Source organism: Aythya fuligula, chromosome 7 (genome assembly GCF_009819795.1).
Source record: "Aythya fuligula isolate bAytFul2 chromosome 7, bAytFul2.pri, whole genome shotgun sequence".
Lineage (NCBI taxonomy): Eukaryota > Metazoa > Chordata > Aves > Anseriformes > Anatidae > Aythya > Aythya fuligula.
This window is the reverse complement of record NC_045565.1, coordinates 17,395,451-17,411,062: the sequence shown is the minus strand read 5'-3', so window position 1 is coordinate 17,411,062 and position 15,612 is coordinate 17,395,451. Positions and strand designations below refer to the sequence as shown.

At 53.7% G+C, this 15,612-nt stretch overlaps 1 protein-coding gene across 1 annotated transcript; it reads left to right on the top strand.

Annotated features, from left to right (window-relative positions):
* Positions 1-6,754: 6,754 nt before the first annotated feature.
* PITX3 (paired like homeodomain 3) lies at positions 6,755-13,169 on the top strand. Its single transcript, XM_032191618.1, has 3 exons — positions 6,755-6,863; positions 11,083-11,288; positions 12,606-13,169. Exons 1-3 carry the CDS (start codon positions 6,755-6,757, stop codon positions 13,167-13,169), a joined length of 879 nt encoding a protein of 292 aa, XP_032047509.1.
* The last annotated feature ends 2,443 nt before the right edge of the window (positions 13,170-15,612 follow it).

Below are 15,612 nucleotides of genomic sequence, written 5' to 3'. Positions count from 1 at the left end.
AGTTTTGTCACGGAGCAAATGTTTATGACTGAGTCAAACTTCTGCAGAGGATTTATTGCAGAAACGCTGACTGACGGCGAACGCGGGCGGCTTCGCAGCGCGCCAAGGTCGGAGACGCATAAAGGGTGTGACGTGCCGGCTGCACGGCGGAGCCTTCCCGACCTTCAGCCCTATGCATCACCCGCCTGATTAGGGGCTTTCTTGAGCTTGTTTACTAATTGTGAGAATCATTTACATCCCTGGTAGCATCTGAGTCATCTGCTGCCCTCCATCTGCATACAAAGCTCCCGACGGCAGCTGGAGCCGCATAGCTCCAGCGCCGCCTCTCATCCCCAGCCTCCCTCAAACGGGCCAACTTTGCAGCCACAGAGATACCAAAAGGACGCCGAAGCTCTGCCGTGAACGCATCCGCCGCGGGCATTGGGCCAGTTGCCTTTTACTGCTGGAATAATCGCTCAAACTCATACAGCCACCCAAACAAAAGCAGCGCAGCGTACCAGCGTGCCCATGCCAGGCCTGCTGCCCTTGGCGCAAGCAGCGGATCCAGCGACGCTGCTCCACCGCTGTCTCGCTCCCATCTCCGCTTCTGCCCAGCTTCTGCCCATGCAAACACGAGTGCTTTGTGCGTGCAAAGGGAAACAGGAGTCCCTCAGCCGCAGCTGTGCTGCTTGCTGCCATACAGATGCAGGCAGATGCGCTGCGAGCGCAGCCTGCCAGGGCGCACAGGGATCAGCAAAGCTGAGCCCCCTCTCTCTGCTTTTTATTTCAGTCGTGAGATGCTCTCAGGCAGAATTTCTCCCCCAAATCAGTCTCTTTTCTCCCTGACCAAAGTGATTAGTTTCTCTGGAGGACTTCCCTGCGCCCACAAAGCACACTCCCAGCACTCCTGTGCTACAGAGCCTGACACTGCCAGCAACTTTGTGCAACTGCGATTCGTTCTGGCAAAACTAAGCCTTTGCTGATTTATTTTGTTCCAGATGCCTAACAAACAAAATAAGCCATAACAAAGTGCAGCTTTATTAATGTAGCTGCATAGTCTGTCAGAAAGAAAATCGCAGCCCCTGCTGATGGAGCCAAGGTGCTGCGCGCCCAGGCGAGGCGCAGCGTGCGAGGCGCACAGGGAAGGCAGCTGGACACAGCCAGACCCACACTGCAATTCCTACGAGGATGAACGCAGCATCAACATTTTGTTTAGGGGAAAAAAAAAACAAAACAAAACAAAACAAAACACAAATTTGCAGAAAGTCTGGCAGGGCTTCCCTTCTGTATTATGATTAGCTCTTCATGTCCAAGCTTCAGTCATTATTTCAGAAGCTATCCAGGTAGGCTAACGGCGGCTCCGGTGGGGGCCCAAGCTTTCTTTGGCACAGGCCAAGTGAAGGAGCGCTGCCCTGGCTCCGCAGATCTCTCTGCCCCCTGCAGCTGAGCTCGGCAGGGACTGCCGCAGTCGGGGTCTGCAGAGGAATCCCTCTGGGTGGAAGTGTTGAGGAGAGCAATCCACAATGTGTGGGTCACGGTATGCAGAGGCGCTTCTCTGCAGCAGGGTCATGGTGCAGACTTTTTTCCCTGCAGACAGAGGTACAGATCTGTCAATCCTTTGGACCTTTCTACTGTGATAATCTTGCATGATACCAATACTTTATTAACCCTCCGCTGCCCAGAGCAGGCATTTTGGCCATCACCCTCCTCCATGTCCAGGGGCTTGCCCGGGAAGCCAGCGGCTCGCTCGCACCTTGTAGGCTGCCCCCAGCCCCTGGAGAATGCATCAGGCAGGGTCCAGTGAGGCTGTGCATTTCCCTACCACCTCTTATCTGAGGATCTGGAAGCACTTAAAGGAATTTTGCTTCATTGCCTCTCACAGCTCAAAGAGGCTCATTAACATCATTTCTGAGATGAGGAATGGAGTCTCAGAGCAGCCAAGAGATTTTTCCTACATTACAAGCCAAGTCAGCGACACTGCTTATCTCCCTATCCTCTACCCTAGCCCACATTATCAGGAGCTTCTCCGATGATGAAGAGAGCAGACAGAAACAGAGAGGCTGCCCCTTGCAGCCAGCCCAAGCGGGAAGCCCTGCAGCATGGCACCACGCTGCCTGCGATGCTCTTGCAGCTCGAAACAGCTCGCTCCGACAGCGATCAGATACCAAACACCCTGGGGAGCTTTGGCAATTCCTACCGATGGGAGAGCAGAAAAAAATGTTCCAGGCTTTAAAGTGGCACACACTGCTACAAAAACACCCCGTGCCAGAGCTCAGGGGTCAGCACCGCACCGCGAGGACTAAATCAAGAAATAAAGTTTATTATAAACTGTGACTCAGCCCTCGCTGGCGGTTCGTGATCCTCTGGTGAGCGCACGCCTGGAAGCACTGCTCGGCCAGCCAGGGGCTGCAGGCAGCCCCAGGGTTTTGGAGGCAGGCAGGCAGCTCTCCTGCCCGCAGCGGGGCTGCGCTCTGGGTAACCGGTTAGCTCTGCTGTTTATCTTCCAGTGATTAATGGTCTCACTTGGTTCCTGCTGCAATTCCATTAAGATTAGAGACTTAAAGTTACACCGAGAGGTTTAGCAGCGGATGACCCTGGTCTCCCTGTGGCTGTATTTCTGTAGTCTCGAGGAAGAGAAGATTATTGTCTCATATCCCACCCTTCTTGCTCTCTCGCTGCAGGGAAGGAGCCCTCACAGGCAGCACGTGTGTCAGCCCTTAGCTCGGTGTGCAATTTGTGTGCCATGCACGCTGTGTCACTGGAGACTCCAGCCCGTGGACACTTGCGTGGCACTGTCCTGCACAAACACATGGATTGGGACAGCAAAAATCTCTTGCAAGATGGGACAGGGCAGCCCCAACCCATTCCTTTCTGATGTAGGGCAGAGGCAGGGGCAGCTCCACCTGAGCACAATCCCCAGGAGGACCAAAGTACATGCGGACAGATCCTCTTCCAGAAAATATGGTTAGATAAACTCACCGGGCAGAAAGGGATACGGGCAGCCCTTGGGATCCCAACTGCCAGCTCCCTGCATACCCTTTTGGGGAAGGCAAACAGCATCAAACGACCAGACGGACGGCCTCTCCCCCCGGACAAACCTGCAGGAGCCTCAGCTCAGCGGGCACACACTTGTGGCCCACTCCGCGGTGGCAGCACGGGGAGCTCAGCAAGGCGCGCTTGTCAGTCTCGGGGTAGCTCGCCGTGGGCAGCACCCACAGCACCAAAGCCACTGCTATAATTAGCCCTGCTTGGCTTGCAGTCAGCCTTTATGTTTCCTTCCCACCCCTCCAAAAAAAACAAGCGGAGGAATCTCTGCTCCCAGGCGATGGAGCAGCATGTTACCGAGATCGAGGAGGAAGGTCACGGGGACCCTCGCTTGCTCTTTTTTGGGTGAGCGAGGTGTCCCCCCTGGCTGGCTGGAGACGCTGCACCTTGTGCCCACTGCCTTTTGCAGCACCCAGGCAGCAGCAGTTGTTGCTCCCTGCTAGCAGGGAGGATGCGCATAGGTGGCGGCCTGAAGAAAAGACCTGTTTGTTACAGATTTGGGAACCTTTTACCACAGGAGCAGTGAAGTATGTAGATGGAAGGAGCTACACGTGCCAGAGCAGGCTGGGGGCCAGGGGTGATTTTACATAACCGAAAACTGAGCAAGTCTGGTTCCACATTACAAGTACAGAAGCTGCCCCTAAAGAAATGGTCCTTTTACATTAAGAGAAAATGAGATGAAGGCTCAGATGGCAACAATAAATCTGATGCTATCTAAAGACACTTCTGAGGTGCCAATTCCAGTAACTCCCTGAGAACAAACGACTTGGTAGGAATGCCACAAAGGTTTATCATCGACTTTCTTAATGTCTCTGCCTACAGCGAGATCTAGCCAGTGTGGAGGAAAGCTCCTTTAATTAAATCTGAAAGGGCTGTATAATCTAGAGTAATACCTACAGCCCTTTGTCTTGGCAGCAGGGGGTGTCCCCAGCTAAATACACCAGTGCGGAGCTCGGACATTAGCCTCAGCTCAGGCCATCCTGCAGCCCTCCATGGCTGTGCAGAGCAGGTCTCCTCTTGCTTTTGTTTGTTCTGCCCACGACAAGCTGAAAGGGCCTTGCTTGATGCCACTGCACAGGGCACTTGTAGTAGGTACATAATCACACACACAAAATTTCCTCTCTGAAGTCCTCATAGCGTTATCTTTGGTTCAAAAAGCAAACTTGCTCATGAGTCAGAAGTCCTGGATTCAGCTTGAATATGGGCCACGCTTTACAACCAGTTTTAGTCCAGGTCCCTGGCACATCCCTGGGGCAGGCCAAGCACACTACAGTGCACAGCAGCTCAGATCAAGCACACAGCCACTGCACGGGTGCAGTGAGGGATGGGACGGGAGTCCTAAATACTGGGGCTGGCTTCCTCCAAGCCTGATGTTGTCATTTACACCTATAAAGGTCTGTAAAACTGCTCCCCTCCTGGTTTCCATATCTCCACTGCAGTTTGCACAGATGAAACTGAAGCAAGACAAGCAAGAATCTCGAGGCAAACAGGACCGTGCACAGGAGGATGCTGTCCTGCAGCTACAGTGAGGCAGGAGTCTGAATTCCTCCTTAAATCTGGTCCAGTGCAGAGTCAAGCCCTCGAAGAGAGGAAATTGTGCTTGACAGATGCAATCATATGCAAATGGCTGTAGAAGAGGGGAAATTATCATCTACAAACATTGGGCAGAAATTCCATCTGCCGCCGCCTCAAGAAGGGCTCTTAATAAATTCTGAGACAGCAAAGTGACACACATCTTAATCAAGACTTAATCCAGGGAATTAATTCACTGCGCGTTTCTGCATAATTCCAAGAGCCATGCTAAAAGCCATGGCAATATCAGCAGCAGATGGACTCTCCTTACTCCATGCAAAGGTATTAAAGAAAACACAGCCCCCGTCACACTGCGTTGTGTGCATACACACGGCAGAAAGCAACAGGGCCATGCCCCACTGCCGCCGGGAGCTCACGCGGCCTGCAGACACCAAAGGTCAGACAGCCATGAGGGGGAAAGGGAAACCAGTCCCACAGCAAGCACGGAGCCGCTTCTGTCCAACAGGAGACAAAAAGCCCGGAGGAGGCAAAGGTCTGGGAAAGCAGCAAGGGATGCTGCTCTCAGAACGGGGCTGGGGCCAGCACTGAGGTTCAGCAGGGGCTGGGGATGGAGGGGCACCAGGGAGCGAGGAGAACTTCTCGTGACCACGGCTTGCTGCAGGAACCAGCAGGACCGGCGCTAGGAATGACTTCTCTCACTGCGGCCCTGCAGGCATTCTGCAGGTACAGGGGCTGCCTGTGCCAAGGGCCCCAGCAGCAGCCCTGCTCAAATTGACAGGAGGCTTTAGACAGCTCTGAAAATACATTCTTAGTCACTGTCATCCACCTCCAAAGGAGGTGCAAAAGCTATGTTATTAATCTCTTGTTTACATGTTTAAAGGCTAGCGCAGACCAGATGAATGCTGCCTCCAGTCAGCCCGGTCCCAATACGTGTGGATTAGAGGGGTCGTGCAATCCTCCACCAACCTTCCCAACTGACCGCAACCTGTAGCTTGGAAATCCCAAACACCTGGTCCCACAGCCCTGTACCTGGAGGCCGCTGGTCCTGGCACACGTTTACAGCCACTGAGTGACAGGAGGCTTAGAAACTGCTGTGTATATAGTACACATACTATGTGCAGCAGCATTATGAGCTGAAACTTGGACTTAGGGGCTAACACGGGGCCTGCTCACCTTGCCGAGGTGACGTGGCTGGGCTGGTAACCCCTACTACTTCACTCCTGCCTCTTCATGAGACTCCAACACAGGCCTGGGTAGAGCAGCTCTCAACCAAACCCTTCCAGGCAATGTAGTCACAGGTGGAGGGCAAGGAGACCCAGAGGATTGGGACTGGAATAATTGACCCTGGGACTGAAAAGGAAGGTCAGGGAGTCCTGGTGTTGGCTACGCTGTGAGGAGCAGCTCCCCAGCTGGGATGCTTTCTGCGAGGGAGGTGGCCCACAGCCGTAGAAGAGGTGCTGGGGAGCCTTTGGTCAAGATGACCCAAAGCTGGAAGTGAGCTGCTGCTCTAGCCGGGCTTACTCATCCCCCCAGCACCCAAGGGCGTGTAACGCGATGCCCGTGTTAATTCAGGCTGCAGAGGTCCTTCTGTAACCAACAGGAGTCCATTTGCACTGACCCAGCTTGTGGCAGCCTCCGTGCAGGCCAACGTGCCTTCCTCCCAGTGCCACACGCAGGGGCAGCTTTCTGTTGGGCGTGCACGTGTGTTTGTCCATGTTCACGGTCTCCGAGCTTTGCTTGTGCCCGGCCAGCTTGCTGGGAAGTGAAGGAGAGTGCAGGGAAGCTGCGGCGGGAGGCTAGGGAGAGGCGGGATGTCTGGGGAAGGTGCTAACAGCCCTTGGCTGGCCCAGAACCACTTCCTCAGATCTCCGTTACACAGCATGCTCCGGCGTTGCTATTTCAGTCTGAATGTCACCTATAAATTGGAGGCTCTTTCTCTGAAGGCTGCAAATAGAAGTGCCGCTAGATGATCTTTGATTTATAGGGGAGCTCAGCAGAAAGCCTGGCATCTCCATTTTCCAGCCAGGAAACTCGGAGGGGGTCCGAGGATCACACAGGGATCCTTTGCTCTCCCTCAAGGGTTGGCAGGTCCCTCCCCGAGTGGGTGGGGAGAGGTCAGGAACACAGGTCCCGTCTCCCTAACCGCCCCGTGCCTGCTTTTTCAGATTCCTCCTCCTCTGCTGCCCATTCCTGCCCCATGGATTTCAACCTGCTGGCGGACGCGGAGGCTCGCAGCCCGGCCCTGTCGCTCTCGGACTCCGGCACCCCCCAGCACGAGCACAGCTGCAAGGGGCAGGACCACAGCGGTGAGTGCGAGGCCCTGCGACCCTCCCCGGTGGGGGAGCGGGACCCGGCGGGCAGAGAGCGAGCAGGGGGAGGCGTGGGGTGAGCATCGCCTGTGCAGGGGGTGCTGCTGAAGTGCTTGGGTTGAAGCTTTCCGTGCTGTGGGTTAGGTTGGCCTTGGGCTCAACTCGCCGGGTTCAGTCAAAGGAAGAGATGATGCAAAGCTCCCCCGAAGAGCACCCGCACAAGGGGAGGCGAGGGCTGGGGCCAGCCTGCTGCTCCCCGTGTAAAGCCTCCGGGCTCACCCGCATGCAGAAGCTAATCAGCATAATGATGCAGATTAAAATTCCCTGGAGCAAGCATCACAGGGGCAGCATCGTAGCTATGGTCGGAGAATCCACCCTCCGAATTCCTCGCTGTGCGCGTACCTTAGTTGGGCACATCCCCAGGCTCGGTGGCTCCTCGTCAGCTGCTGGGGATGCATGGCGTGCGTCTCCATCCGAGTGGCCTTCCTGACGGAGCCCCCCGGCCCCTGCACAGAACTGCCAATTTAGGAGCGGACTTCTCTTTTTTTCCATTAGGCGTGAGCAGCTAATTCCAGCCATGACTGCAGGAGTTTCATTGAGTGGGCGAACGTGCATGGGATGCATCCCACAGCCTATTTTAGGGCGACAATAAATGCTTGGTGCCTGGCGACGTCACTCCCCGCTGTCTTACATAGTCTAGAAATAAAGTCACCCTGGGAGGCAGCCGCGTGCCAGCGTTACCTGCGCACGGGGGCTGCCAGCTCCCGCGCTCACACCAGGGAGGCTGATGGCAGCTACTCCAGGCATATGTCCCCAGCACAGGCAGGGCAGGGCAGGGCACAGCACCGTGGTACGTCACTTCTGGAGATTCCTGCCTTCCCCACAAAAAATCCAGCCCCACTTTTCCTTTGTTCCATCTGCAGAGCAAGAGATGGTAAGGAACAGGGCAGAAGTCTGCTCTGTCCGGGCTTTCTGAGATCCTCAGCATCCTCTGATGGTGTTGAGCGTTTGCAACACCCCCTTCTGTTAGCTCTCATCAGGCAGGAGGAGAGGCAGGGAGAGGAGGATATTTTCTATAGCCAGCTCCTCGGTGTGGATTCAGCGCAGCCCATGGGGCTCTTCCTGGGCTCCCCCCAGACTGCCACGCTGCTGGTCCCACCACAATGCCTTTACAGAGAGCACATTCCCTGTCTGGAGAAGAAGCAGAAATGAAGACGGTGTTCCCTGTAAGCAATGTTCAGGAAGAGCCAGAGGCAGCAGGTGTGGAAACAGAGAGGACACTAAGGGGAAGGTACAGCTGCAGATTTTTCCAGACTCAGAGACAGGATTCCCACATCCACTTCAACTTCACAAGATTTAGGGGAAGTCCTACTCCAGAAGGCATGGAGGAGATGAATACCAAAGCAAGATGCTTGGTTAGCTCTTCCACCAAGATGCAAACTGTTGGCCAGTGGGTTTTGCTCCGTTGCCATTCCCTTTTGCTGTAATTTCTTCCTGCACGAAGAAGGGCAGCTGTCAGCAAGAGCTCCCAGTTTGGGCACAGCCTCCTCTTTGGCAGCAGCCCCTTTTGAAATCCACGTGTCAGGGGCTCCTGTGGGAACATACCCCATGTATGCATCAGGCTCTTAATTAACCCAGACTTAGCAGATGAGCAAACAAACCAAATGTTGTCCCTTCATCTGTACTGAGCCATTCCTAATAACTAGCTCAGATGTGGTGCCATCACTCCCTTTTTAATCTGTTTTAGAGATGGGTGATGCAGGAATCTCCCTCTTCCAACACTGGCTCAGAGCACTCAGCTAGAGAAATCAGACTTATCCCCTTGGCAATAACTGCTACTGAGAAAATAAATAAATAATCAAGAGCATGCTTCCAACAGTTCTGTTGAAGGTGGGATCTCTGCACGAGGATGCTCGTGGCAGCAAGGAGAGCACCGGGAGACCACAGCCAGCTCCTACAGGTCCTGTTTCCAGGTCTTATGGCTTCTTCTGTTACAAGAATGCACTCTGAAAATTCTTTTGCTGGTCCAGCCCAGCTGGAAACACTGCCTTGTGCTGGCTCTGGGAGCAGGAGATGGTGCCTTCCTGCCCAGCACGACCAGCTTGTGCCCTGCTGGTGGGAGCCAACACATGGCAGAAGCTTCTCCAGCAGTCTCAGGGCTGCTCTACACAGCCAACTCGCTCTCTTTGCATTAGTTTCTCTGCCATCTGTTGGCAGGTAAAGAGATGGTAAAGTTATTAATATTGAAGGTTTCAAAGGTCGGCTAAGAAGTTTGTACTAACATTCCTTTCAACCCAAAGCCAGCAGCCTGTGATGGTTTCCAGCCCTCACTGCCGAGGCTGTGCATGCAACCCTGCAGACTACAAGCCCACTACTTGATGAGTCCACCCCTCCTAGGGTGGGCACCTGGCATTGTTAACACTGGAACAGCTTTTTCCTCACCTCTCCTTCTTTTTGGAAAGAGTACAAAGGTGAGGTCTCTGTAATCACTTAGCTGAGACCACAGGAGCAGAGGAGATGCTGTCTGGATGCTCTTTTGCCATGATCATAGTTAACAAAATTTCTACCTTAAGTTTTACTTGCATTACAATGCACTTGGTCTTCTTTATATCCAACAGCAACATTAAACATGCCATAGAACGGGAGGTGGATAGTAGGGAGCATACAGGAACTGCTGCACTCCTTACATCATATATCCGTAGAAACAACACTCTTCTGGCTCATGCTCAGGCTGTCCTCTGTGAAGGGTGATCACCTCTCCTGAAAATGCTTCCCGGGACCCCAGCATTGCTCCCCTTGGGAAAAAGCAGGTGCTGGAGAAAACAGGATTTTCCTGGGAATGGCATGGAGAGGTTTCCCTGCCATGTGTTTGGGTGCTTTTCAGTCTCTCTTCTTAGGGCCTCTCTCTTCCATTTGGCTTTTATGAGACTTACTTTTTGAAGGGCACATCCATTGGCCTTGAAGTACCGTTTCTCCTCACCCAGCTGTATTCCAGGGTCCTCTGCTTCCCTGCATCTTAATGGGCTGTCCAGGACAGCTTCCATTTTAGGATTTTTTCTGGACTTTGAAGCCTTTTAAGCTAGCTTCCACTTAAAAAAACACAACCAAACAAAAAACCCTTTTCATCTGAAACTCAGTGGAACAATACCAGGCTTTTTTAAAAAAGATTCCTCTCCTGAATGCAATGGTTTGGCCATTGTTTGCAACCATTTCTATTTGGTTTTGTGGAATATTTCACACTGGAAAAGAACACCTCCCCTTCCTGCTGAAATCCTGATTTTCAGTTGGAAGTCTATCAGAAGCTCCTCGATCAGCAGAAGGTGGTGGTTAACATCAGCAGTGATTCATTTTATCTGGAATAATTTCATTCCACGGTGACTTGTCTTGTTTCCTGGCAGGGAATTCCCCCTTTCTTTTTTCTTAAGGAAAAAAGAAAAATCTGCAGTTTCCCTCCCCTCTCACTGTCCTCCACTCACCGAGTGACTCAGCTGCAATGTCCTCTACCAAAGAGGAAGTTTTTACTCGCAGGGTGAGGGCTGTGGCAGAGGGAGGTGCCTGGTTTGGCCAAACTGCCCACCTCCAGCCCAAGCTCAGAGGAGGCACACTACAGTCTGGGTTTAGTGACTGGCAGGAGGCTGAGCAGCGCTGTGTGGTTAGATACTGGTGCAGCCAGCAGAGAGTTTCAGGGTGTTCACCAAAGGGGCGATGAAATGAATGACACAACCTCTCAGAGAGGGAGCTCTGAATGAGAAATACAGGGTGGAAGGACAGGGAGATGCTCAAATAATTCATAGTGAGGTCTAAGAGAGACCTTTTCCTACTTTTTAAAATAAAAATATGCACATCTAAGTAAAAAAAGTACTGGAAGGATAAAAGTTTGTGTTTCTTTGGCTTAGTTAATTTAAGATACTCAACTTGCCATCACTAGCAATCTGCCTTTCCCCACTCAAATCTCTGCAAAACCACTATTTGATCTTTTGCTGTGCCATAAATGACAATTTCCTTTTTGTTTTTATGAAGGGCACTGTGGGTGTGGTGCAAGGCAGACACTCGGTCAGCAGGGCGAGGGAAGGAGGTGGGATTGCTCCTCTGGTGGGTGCTGCTGGAGCTGCTGGTGACCACAGCAGAGGGGCACGCAGCCCCAAGGAGAGGCTCCCCGACACATCCAAGCCCCCAAACTCACTCTGAGGACCTCTCCATTCTGTTTCCCTCACAGACACTGAGAAGTCCCAACAAAACCAGACGGACGACTCCAACCCTGAGGACGGCTCGCTGAAGAAGAAGCAGCGGAGGCAGAGGACTCACTTCACCAGCCAGCAGCTGCAGGAGCTGGAGGCCACTTTCCAGAGGAACCGCTACCCAGACATGAGCACCAGGGAGGAGATCGCAGTCTGGACCAACCTGACGGAGGCACGAGTGCGGGTAGGACTGCAGCCCTCTCACCCTCCCATGCACAAGCTGTCCCCAAACCCAGGAAGGAACGAGGGATGCTGGAACACTCCCCCCTCTAGAAAGCACCTCACAATGGTCTCCAGCTGAGATCTGGCACATCCAGATGCACAGAAACACACAGCCTGTGCTGGCCATGCCTTCCTCACCCAGCACAAGCTTACAGTACCACAGGGAGGTCCAGAGCCCAAGCCCTGCCCCACCAGCCAGCTCCCCAACCCAGCAAACCCCTTCCTTGTGGTACCATTGTCCCCAGCCTCACTGGAGGGCTCCCTTTGGAGTTCCCAAACCACTGTGCAGTCACAGGCACGGCGTGGCAGGGCTCCAGCTGGAACGAGGGCTTCTCTCTGCTACTAGAAATATGAGTTAGCAGCACCATGAATAGCCTTCCAGCAGCTTCCACGCTCCAGGAAGTTATATTGTTTGAGTCCCTCCAATGCTAACAGATTTTCCTGTTATGAGACAGACTTCTAGCGCCCACCCAGCTGAGGCTGAGGTGAAGTCAAAGCAAGAAAGGTTATTTCCTCAGCTGAGCAGCTCTCCAGCTGCATCCCCCAACTGCTTTGCTCCCAAGTCACACAACCCCACCCCCTGCCTCTGAGCTGTGCACACTTGGTAATACCAAAGCTGTTTTCCTCCCTTTTCCCCATGCAAAGGGCATTTGTTAGTTTAGTGCAGTGGGCAAAGCAGCACACACAGAAGGTGGGCAGCAGGGGCTGCCTCTGCTAGCCCATGCCAGGACACAGATGCACACCTGCCCTTTAGAGCCAACAAGAATCAAGTACGGGCCATATCCTTAGTCACTCCTTGATCTCCTACACTAGTTTATGCCAAACAACCCCCATGCAGCTGCAGTGTCCAGGGCCTGTGAGTCAAAGCCACAGCAGAGGCCAGAAAGTCTTCCAGCGGTGGTTCATGGATGTGCCACCTGTGTAGAATCAGCACCACTCTCTGGCATCAACATCCCCACAGTGATGTAGGACTGGGTGCCTGCAGTAAGTCATGGGCACCACCATTAATTAGGTGGCCCCAAATACGCTAAGATTATTCGGTGTATTATAAGTGGCTGTGCTTGGGTTTTGACCCAGGTGGTGATTCTCCCCCCAGGAGATGGCCCTGCAGCCCAGACACCTCGCTGCGACCCCTTCCTGATGCTCAGCCTCCCAGCTCTCTGGGAACGGCCCCAGCCCTTCTCCCATTCCTGTCTCACTGGGCACAGAGGCTGGGGCAAGGTCCCCTGCAGGGGACAGCCCGCAGTGACTCTATCCCTCCCTCCTCCCCCTCTTGCAGGTCTGGTTCAAAAACCGCCGAGCCAAGTGGAGGAAACGGGAGAGGAACCAGCAGGCCGAGCTCTGCAAGAACAGCTTCGGAGCCCAGTTCAACGGACTGATGCAGCCTTACGACGACATGTATTCCAGCTACTCCTACAACAACTGGGCCACCAAGGGGCTCGCCACCAGCCCGCTCTCGGCCAAGAGCTTCCCGTTCTTCAACTCCATGAACGTCAGTCCCCTCTCCTCCCAGCCCATGTTCTCCCCTCCCAGCTCCATCGCCTCCATGACCATGCCTTCTTCCATGGTCCCTTCCGCGGTGACTGGGGTCCCGGCCTCCAGCCTCAACAACCTGGGAAACATCAACAACCTGAACAGCCCGAGCCTCAACTCCGCTGTCTCATCCAGTGCCTGTCCGTATGCCTCCACAGCCAGCCCCTACATGTACAGGGACACGTGCAACTCCAGCCTGGCCAGCCTGAGGCTGAAGGCCAAGCAGCACGCCAACTTCACCTACCCGGCTGTGCAGACGGCTGCTTCCAACCTGAGCCCTTGCCAATACGCCGTGGACAGGCCTGTATGAAGGGCTGCCCGCCACCACCCGGGGACTTGACCTTAGCCTGAAACAAGGAGACCTTTAGCCCTACAACAGCGTACGTCCTGCAGAGTGAGAGTGAAAGCGAGAGAGAGCAAGAGAGCGCGAGAGAGAGAGTGCGCAGCGAGCGGGCAGACGGACCTCTATGAAGATTTGTCTAACTATCGTATGGTGAATTTTGACTGTCTTTGCCCTCCCAAACCCCTTCCCTCCCTGCCCACCAACCCCCTTACCCTCCCTCTTGGTAAGGAAACCAAAACAGTCTACTGGAAGCCCCACGGGGAAGCAGGAGCCCTGGCGGGCAGGGCGCCTGGCCCACAGACAGCCAAGCTCAGCATGTTTCAGTCTGACCCCAAACCCTCCCTTTCCCGGGACAGCCAGTAATGGGAAACAGGGACGGGGCAATGTGGGGCTGCTCTTCAGTGCTCGGCCGAGCCCTTCTCCCTGCACGCCTGCAAGATTTTGGTGGAAGACGTCTCGCCTGCCTATTTATCTGGCAGATGGTCAGAAAGCATAGTTGCAGTTGATTGGCATCTCTCTGTAGTGCATTTATAGGCATGGCCCTTCAGACTTGAAGCCTTTAGGAACTGGGAGTTGGAAGGATATAAAATATGTGTATGTATATATATATGATGTATATATACAAATACATATATAAACATATGTAATAAAATACACCTTTTTGTTTTGTACATGAAATAACCCGTGAAGTAGACCTTAAACCAAAAACCCCCATAAAGCAATCATGTCCACTGAGGCGGCGTTCTGCCTGTCATGCTATACTGCTTCAGTCATTTCCAGTCAGACAGGAATACCTTTGCCAGTGTACATCCAAAGCATCCCTTTTGCAACAATCAACTCCCCCTTGCACATCTCCTTCCCTTCCTCAAATCCCATTTCAAAAAAGGAAGTAAAATAAAAGTTGGCACAATCCCTCTAAGGCTTCCGCCTGTCTGGTTATTGAGAGCACGACCTTGCACCTAAAGATTCAGAAGTGGAGCACGAGTAGCCTGGGTGAGAGCGAGCATCCTCAGGCAGGGTGGCCCAGGAGGAAACCTCTCCTTGCTGAGGTTTCCCCAACTCACTGTATGGGGCCAGCATCTCTGGGCTCCTTGCAGCCCTCCTGGCTCCAAACAGCACCTCCAGGAGAGGCCGGCTGCAAGAACCCGGCCAGCTGGCCTGTCCCCATGCTATTTACATTGGGAATGCTGTAAAACAGAGCTGGATCTCCTGGGATGTACACACCACAGCAGGACCTGCTGCTTCAACCTATGCAGAGGGACACAGTGGGTTTCTCTAAGGGTACAAGGAAGCTACGCAGACCATGGAGTGCAGGACAGCCCCACTCGGTGCAGGCTCCTTTTCCTCCATGGGGCACGTACCTCGGGGCAAGCACAACCCTGTTATTTTACTTTTCTCTTAGAGAAAAAAGTAAAACATATTACCAAGACAAATCATCCTGCTTGGGTGAGGGGGACAGACAAAGCTGGTGCAAACCAGGTTTCTGCAACACTGCTAGAATGCACAGAGGAAGCAAACTGCTGAGAGGGGATTCTCACCAGGAGACATGGAGAGGTCCCCCACATGCAAAGTGTGCAAATCACTCAGTCTTTGCCATAGTCTGTTCCACAGACAGCTGCTGCTGCAGGTATTGGTGAGCAGACACCGAGAACAGTCACAGATATCAGACCAAACACACTGTAGCAAAACTATGCTTTGCTCTGACCAAAATGAGGGAGCCACATACCCCTGCGCTGGAACAGCTACTGCTCCGTCTGCAATGCACAAACACCTGAAACACACATCCAAGACAAGCCCCAGATCTTACCTTGTTGCTGGGTACCAGCGCTGCTGTGGCAGCTTCAGTGATGGTGGCCTCTGCTCCGGGGCCTCCCCACCAAGGCCTCACCTCGATGCCCTCCCACTGACTCCCCATCTGCCCCAGCTTCCCTCCCCAGGGGAAGGAGCAAGGCCCTGGCCATTCTCATTTTCTCTCCCCCTCTGGCTCTCCCACAGCTGGGTCCCATCCTCTGCCTGATCCCCTGAGCCAGCTGGTGCCACAGCCCTCTCCTGCTCCTGCACCAAGGCACTGAGCCCTTCAGGCAGCTGCTGCTCCCCCAGCAGCTCCACGCACCCTGCCCTCCACCCCACGCTGACCTTGAGTGCAGGTGGGAACACGGCAAAGCCAGAAGAAACATCTCTCATAAAATCACAGCTTTGCCTGGAGAAAAAATCAAAGGGAGGCCCAGCTTCCCCTTCCCTTGGGTGATGTTTGCAGAGGGAAAGCCCAACTGGAGCAGAGAGCAACACAAGCTCCTTCTTCCTTTCAGGCTGCTCTGGTAGCTGTGTGTTGCCTTCAGCAGCAACGTGTTGAGAGGAACCTGTGGTGACCCAGCTCTTGTCCCACAGAGAGGACGGCGGTGGGGTGGGA